At 33.2% G+C, this 8,162-nt stretch overlaps 1 protein-coding gene across 2 annotated transcripts in view; it reads right to left on the bottom strand.

The window, feature by feature from the left end:
• The window catches only part of LOC105158885 (catalase isozyme 3), a 27,908-nt gene continuing 25,722 nt past the window's right edge, over positions 5,977 to 8,162 (bottom strand). For both annotated transcript variants that reach the window (XM_020692688.1, XM_011075788.2), the window contains 5 exons: positions 7,409 to 8,162; positions 7,029 to 7,118; positions 6,621 to 6,688; positions 6,429 to 6,522; positions 5,977 to 6,312 (listed from right to left, as the gene is read on the bottom strand). The exon at positions 7,409 to 8,162 ends at the window's right edge or, in 1 of these variants, runs on beyond it. In XM_020692688.1, coding sequence (XP_020548347.1) covers positions 6,253 to 6,312; positions 6,429 to 6,522; positions 6,621 to 6,688; positions 7,029 to 7,118; positions 7,409 to 8,162 — 1,066 coding nt within the window. In that variant the 3' untranslated portion in view covers positions 5,977 to 6,252. The remainder of the gene's footprint in view (positions 6,313 to 6,428; positions 6,523 to 6,620; positions 6,689 to 7,028; positions 7,119 to 7,408) is intronic.

The following is an 8,162-nucleotide window of genomic DNA, read 5'->3' on the forward strand; positions in this document are numbered from 1 at the left end:
AACCTAATCATCTAACAGTTGGATTAAAAATAAGAATGCTATTGGCACCTACATCGTATCTATTTGGTAAGAGATTCGTAAGATTCTATATTAACACACCATCCACGACATATCAAAATCGTGTTCTGAAAATTCGATTCTCTGTATTTCAACATAAGAATTTTGTTGCAAAAGAATATTAAATAAACCATTTTTTTCTCAATTATATATTTGATCATTTGATAAAATGCTGACAAGATGTATTAATAGTTTTAGAGCAAATAATACATTTAAGTGAAATAAAGAAAGGAAAAATTAATGTAAAAGCAAATATATATATGACAATGCAAATCCATATTTTTTTTTTTTATTAATAAGATCTCGATCAGATCCACAATCTTTTGATTATAAGGAGTATTAGGATTTGCTAATAATCAATTAGTTGAATAGAGATCGTCGATGGTAATCCCCTATTTCCATTGTACTAAAAAAAAGAAGCATCAGAATTTGTCCTTAAAATAACGTATAATTAAAAAAAAAGAGGGGGGTTATATGATGTTCAATCTATCGTTTCAATTCAATACGGGATGGTATATAACGTGCATTTATGCATTTCAATCAAACCACCTTAAATCAAATATATATTTTTTACTTTGATCAATACCTCATTAATTTGTGATTGAAAAGACAAAACTTACTTAGTAAGAAGGGAGCTGTGTGAATCGGACAACCTTACACGACTAAAGTTTCATAGGATTGTCCTTAAAAATGGCGAGAATTGGAGGGATGAAGGCAGGAGTTGGTGGAGGTAGAGTATAGAAAGATGGAATAATATTTAAAATGTAGAAAGATTTGATTGGAATTAAATAATAAAAACATGGGTAGTCCAACAATGTAAGAATCTTGAGCTTCATGCATGTGAATCTCTTTCAGATATTCTCAGATTCAGATTCACATTATTATATATAATTCCATTTGGGAGTTGGACAATAATTTTGTTTGGGGATGCTCTACCTAAATATATATGTCTTTTTCCTAACACTCATTTCAATATATATATAACTAATTAATTATAACCACTTGTCATATTACTAGTCTTATTTGGTTAATTTTATATAACGTAGGCATGTGTTTCATATCAGTTGTAAATAAAAAAGTTGAGTAGCTTATAAGTCTTGTTGCTTCGTCTTGCTAACAAGAGGCCTTTTAGAAACAAAGTCGAGAGATTCATACAAAATAAAAATGTAAAATACCCTATTTAATGAGGTACCAATTAAATCGCAAGTCATACATAAATGTAATTTTAAATGGAAAATTTTCGAAAAGAATGTAAGTGTAATTTTAAAATATTTTAGAAAAAATATAATTTTACATTTATGGAAAAAGACAAAGGGAATTGTCCCAAAGAAACATTTATGTCTTGGCACGTTAAATATAAATTAAAGAGAAAACAGAATCATCTAGAAAAGTATAAATTTTATGATAAAATCAAAATTATTGACCTGAAAAATTGTAACAAATGGGTGAGTTGAGCGTGAAATGGTCTCAAGTAATGGATCAAATATTGATTTTGGTCACTATCATGCTTACGAGTTGCCTTTCTTCATCATTTTTAATTGTTTCCTTTATATATATATATATATATATATATATTTCGCCTTCTTTTAGTGAAAATATTTCACCTTTTATATATCGAGGTTGATATATGCTTAAATATTTATTTCGATAAATTATATCGATATCCTTAAAGGTAGGTATAATTATACAAAATATTATTGGTTTTTGGTAAAATCACAAGTACAACTTTTGAGGAGTGTTAATGTAATTAAGTTATGGGGTATATTTGTAAAATTTTATTTTTAATAAGAGATGCACTTATAATTATAACTATAATATTAAGAGGTGTATTTATAATTTTATAAAAAACATAGAATATTTATGTAATTAGATTTAACCTCGAGAGATATCAATATAATTTGTACTATTTATTTGGGTTAAATTAATTTTGCTCCTTTTATAATGGGTTGGTGTTAAAAGTCCTCTCTACTGTTAAAACCTCTGACTTATTACATTAATTTTACAAAATTAGCCTAAATGAATAAAAAAAGTATATACAACACTTTGTTCTATATAATCTGTCCATCAATTTGACTCCAAATTTTATTATTGAAAACTTTATATTTGTTTATCAATGTTCAACTAAAGGGTTAAAAGCAGACGCTCTCAATGTTTGGGTTATTTTGCACTTTGCTCCCCAATTATTTTTTTTTTTACAAATCACCTCCTGACTTTTTATTTTTATAGCACTTTGCCTTTTAGTACTTTCGGGAAAATAAAATAGAAATATTCCGACTATATCAAGACACGTGCTTTTGATGAATTTAGGCCAAATTAAAAAAAAAAATAGAAAAATCAAAAGAGGTGTGGTAGGGCTCTAAGGGAAAAGGGCCGAAGGTGGTGGGCGACGGCTATAAAGATATCTTCACCCTTATAAGGATAATTTGGTAAAAAAAAGATTTAGTTGAGCTGCAATAAGTCAATATAAAATTAATTAGGGGGTAAATATGACTTTCCATTCAATTTTCTTTTTTTCTAATGTCAACAAATTTACTATATTTTAACTAATGATGAAATCTATTTATTAGACAAAAATAAATGTTAGAGGTACGAGATATAATTTTTCAAATTACAAATTATCTGTTTGTAATTACACCAGATATCAGGAAGCAGTGCAATTACCCTAAATACAATTACTCATATTGAAAAAACTAAAGTATGGAAAACTAATGTCTGAAACTATGAAAGTCTTAGATGAAAAAACATATAAGATAAATTACATCAATATCCCTAAAGTTAGGTCTAATTACACATACACTTTTAGTCCTTTATAAAATTATAGGTACAACCTCTGTTAGGGTGTTGGTGTAAAATTTCGACGCTAAATAGGGAGTATACTTATATTTATAATTACAAACTTAAAAAATGTATTTGTAATTTTTAAAAAAATATGAAATGCGTGTAATGAGATCTGGTTTTAGGGGTGTTAATATAATTTATCAAAATATGTAATTCGTTGTTTTATTTGAAACTTTTTGAACCAAAATGGAACTTAAATTGATCCCACAACCAAACAAAGTCGATCTATAAATCGAACCTAATTAGGCCCAATCTTACATAGCTTAGGTCCATGCCCAAATTTTTAATTACCGACCATGAAATTTAATATACTTGCTTTCGTATATAAAAAAACGAAATGATTTATTTATATATCATTGACCATTTATTTATATTAGTTAATGGAGCACACTCGTGCCCAATTTAAATAAAATAACTGACTATGACTGATATTTTATTAATTGTGAATGAGCAAGGATAATATATTACTGATGGAAAATATTAAAAAAAATGATCATTTTGTGAAAACATAAAGGTTAAATTATAATCAACTCCCCTGAAATTTGATATAATTATAAATACATACTCATTATTTGAAAAATTATAAATACTCCCATGATATTAACATTCATGTAACAATGACCCCCTTCCATTATGCTTTTATCTAATTTTTGTGTTAACCGTCCAAAATATGACCTTTTGATTGAATTACCCTTTTATACACTTTTTAGAATTTTATAAAGTATTTTTATGAACTAATATTCTCAATGGAATATTTAGTTTACCCACCATCATTTTTTTATATATTTATTTGAATATTTTTTTGAAAAAAAAATCAGCAAGAGTAAAATAATAATTCTATTTCACCATTTAAGGACTACATAATTATTTTCTATTTCACCATTTAAGGACTCAAATTTCAAATAAACTAGTTATAATTTACCAACAAATAATGTTTAGGAGTATTTCGGACAATATATATTTTATCAATCGAATGTGATTATTCTGACTCATTCACACTCAATAAATAACTAGCAGTCGGGCTACAGACTCAGTCACTCAAGCACGTTTATACGCCTAATTAGGGATATACTTAAGGAGAGAAGAGTAAGAGTATTTTTATACATCTACTTATTGTATACCAAATAAATTTTGGTATAAATAATTATGAAATATTAAAAGATGTGGCGCAAATCCTTCTATTCAATATGAAAGATATGAACGTATAATATATCTGTATTTAGTATATAAGGATTAATAAAAAATAATCCTCAAACTTGTATTATATAGTTAGGTAATTTTCATTCACGTAATATTCTAATTAACGATTATGTCATTTTTAAGATGAGGAAAAGACGACTATTATTTGAAATATATTAGTACAATTATCTTTAAATGTACGTACGTACATTTGTTCGTACCGTAGGCTGACTTTTAAGAAGAAATTTAATTTATCTCATAGGCCTTCTCACAAATTTGTTAAGGTTTACGTCATACTTCAATTTCTTTACTATTATTGGTTTTTTTTTTTTCATAGTATTTGGGTATGCAAGAACCACAAATTGGTCGATAAGATGTTGAACACATTTTGCAATTTCATGACTAAAAAATAAAATACACATATATGTATGTGTGTATATATATATATTATGGACAAAAAATGAAGTGATGATATTCAAATTGTTATTAATTATATGTATTACGTAACAAGAATTTTTAAAGTTTCATTTTGATAATTTTAATATTGACAATATATAATTATGTATAAATTTATTATTATAAACAATTAGTGGATATATTTATAGTGATAATATAGCGAAAATGAATATAATTATATTATTACATTACCTTTATATTGCCCGTCAAAAGGACATTTAAGTAGAAACTGAATGATAAAGCTTCTACTGACAGTGCAGTGCTACCCAGCGTGTTACAGAACTATTTAGGTGTAGCGCATTGAGCGTCTAGTAAGACCCGTTTAAAAAAAATATATAAAAAATATGGGAATAAATAGAACTTTTTGAATACCCACATAAATTCTAGAGAAGGCAAACTATATTTATTTAATTACTAAATTGTAATTGTAAATATGTTACTAATTATTTATAGTTAGAAATGAGTAATTAGAATAGAATTTGAATAGGAGGAGGTGATGGTAAGTAAAGAATATTATTTATTCCAATAGTTGTGGTTAGAGATAGAGATAGAGATAGAGATAGAGATAGGGTTTATTTGAATTAGGTCAAAGTGCGTCATGTGGACCTCTCTCTCTAGTCTCTATGGCACCACACTCCAAGTAACCGTGATTCTGTCTCCAACACCACCTCCAATTCAACTCTGGCCACAACCTGTCCCGTTATTCTATTCCCCCCTATCCAAATTTCACTGTCTCTTAATAAACTTCAAAGCAAAGATGTGTATGTCCAGTCCCTGCTGGACATTATAATGGTTGGAGCACAAAATTTTTCAATGAAAAATTTGATCAAAATCTTGAATGTATAATTGTGTTTGGTACGCTAGTGTAACTAATCCAATGGTCGTTTCTTAGAGCTCAAAGCCCAAAGGGTCCATTTACCCAATGGGCTGGAAGAAAAGGAAGGCCGAAACTGAAGCGGACTGAATCAACGACACGGGCTTGCAAATAGCACATCTGGACATAGCAAGTTAAGAGGTGCAACCAAACCCATGCAGGAGTTTCAGGCCGGAGGCCAGAATAGTCCATGAGGTGCCAAGTGAAAATGGGAGAAATGGCTCCAAGAATCTCATGCATTGCATCTTGCATCCAGTGCTTTTAACATCGAGTTTAGGGGTACGTGACATGAAATACCCGATGGAATGGGCACTACGTATAACATCTGATGGACCCGGTTCATATAAGAAAATTTCATGCAAGAAGTCCAGGACCTCTAAGTTCATGGAGCAAACTATGAACGTATTAAGAGGAAGTTAGCATTTTATAGCTGAAGCATTGCAACAGTATCCAACTCCATAGCAATGAATGAATTCTGATCAGTAAAAGATGGGCGCAGACCACTATTCATACATGTGAATGTACGCAGTAAGCTAGGCATGAACACAGAAAGCAGCAGTAGAAACATCGAATAGGCCATAAACACAAGCTTTATTAAGTGGTATCATGTGGGAACAAGCTTCAAAACTCACCTTCTGAAGCCAGTTCATGACATCATTTACAGAAACATAGACCATTAAGACTGCAGCACTCTCAGAAACACTCGGCACAAGTTTCTCTTCATAACATATTACAATAAGGTGTAATAATCAGAGAGCTCTTATAATCGACTTCATTCTCTCCAACTCGAGACCATATCTACATTGCCCTCCTTACGCAGCTCAATTTTGCTGCAGTTCTAATCAAGTTCACATTGCTGGCCTCACATTGAGACGGGATGCGAGTTTCTGACCAAGAGACTTGTCAGCCTGCAGCATAAACCCAAAGCACGTTAACATGATGGAAATGCACTTTGCATGATCCTCAACATAATAAGAGAACACAACAAAACACACACATAGAGAAAGAGGCATGAGCACAGGACCTGAGTCCAGTATGAGACCCAGATGCTACGGATCTCAGCAGTGAGGCGGGGGTCGGATAAGGCATCAATCCATCGACGGATGAATCTCTCCTGCCTGATGAAGAGAGACGGCAAACAAAGTAAGAAAATAAACTCTTATGCATTCAAATCTACTTTGTTATAAATTTTGAAAGGAGTGGGGGAGCAAAGTACCTGTCTGGCGCCCACGAACGGTATCTGTCTCCAGGCTGCTTAAAGTTGTTCTCCTTCTCGATGACAGTCTGTTAATAGATCAAGCATTGGAATTTCAGACAGACGTCAGAGTCGACCAAGATGATACAGAAATTAATATAAGCAGATTTTGTTAAGTTTCGTATGACCATCCCGGGGATAGATTCAAATAAGATTGCAAAGTGAAACTTCATTAGCTTTTATGGAATCTTTAACTTTCTGATCCTTAACTCCTAACCAAGCACAACATTTTCCTTTTCATCAGTGTATGAAATTAGATTGAACTCGATTCTATTTTCACACACATTGAGTGAAACTTCGTTAGCTTCTTCTGAATCTTCAACTATACACACACCAATTTGGCACAATCAAGGAAACTGAGCCACATACCTTCACACGCTGCCCAGACAACACCACCGGAGGAATGGGGAACTTCTCAGCATGGCGACAAGGGTCGTACCTCGACGGGAAGTAGTTCACCTGAAAAGGTCAAAACATCTTATCAAGACATCCAACGAATGTATGCCCTTGTGCTAAAAATTCTATAGCTATACACGATAATTGACATACAGGCCAACAATTCTCTCCCAGCAATCACCACAGGAATCAACGTCGATTCACAAACCCACAAACCGCTTTCGAAAACAAAACATTTTCCCACCAAAATACAGTGAAAGGAAAGAGACAGTACCAAGATGCTAACTATCCCAAGGCTGTAACAAGAAGCAATAGAAATTGGATTCAACCGAGAAAGTCCCCAGTTTTCTCACCTCCTCATCCCTGTGCATGAAGTTCATGGCACCGTCATGGTGATTGTTATGATGGGGGCACTTGGGAGCATTAACCGGGAGCTGGAGATAGTTGGGCCCGATACGGTGCCTCTGGGTATCCGCATAAGCAAATATCCGGGTCTGGAGCATCTTGTCGTTAGAAAAGTAAATCCCAGGCACAATCATAGATGGGGAAAACGCAAGCATTTCATTCTCTGCAAAGAAGTTGTCAACGTTCCTATTCAACACCAACCGACCCACGGGCATCAGGGGCAAAATGTCTTCGGGCCAAATCTTGGTCACATCAAGCGGGTCGAAATCGAATCTGTCCTCATGATCCGGGTCCATGATCTGAATGAAGAGCTTCCACTCCGGGTAGTTCCCGGCGGCAATTGAATCGTAGAGATCCTGTGTGGCGTGGCTGTGGTTGGAACCTCCGATCCGAATAGCTTCTTCCTCCGTCAGGCATTTGACGCCGCAAGTGGGTTTCCAGTGGAATTTAACGTAATGGACCTTCCCCTCCTTGTTGATCAGAGTAAAGGTGTGAACACCGAAGCCCTCCATGTGCCTGTAATCCTGGGGGATGCCGACATCGTCGTAGAACCAAGCGAAGGTGTTGAGACTCTCCGGCAGGAGGGAACAGAAGTCGAGGAACCGCCAATTCTCCTGGATGTGGGATTTCGGGTTGGGCTTAAAGGCGTGGATCACATCAGGGAACTTGATCGCGTCCCGGATGAAGAACACCGGGAAGTTG

Source organism: Sesamum indicum, linkage group LG3, assembly GCF_000512975.1.
Source record: "Sesamum indicum cultivar Zhongzhi No. 13 linkage group LG3, S_indicum_v1.0, whole genome shotgun sequence".
Classification (NCBI taxonomy): domain Eukaryota; kingdom Viridiplantae; phylum Streptophyta; class Magnoliopsida; order Lamiales; family Pedaliaceae; genus Sesamum; species Sesamum indicum.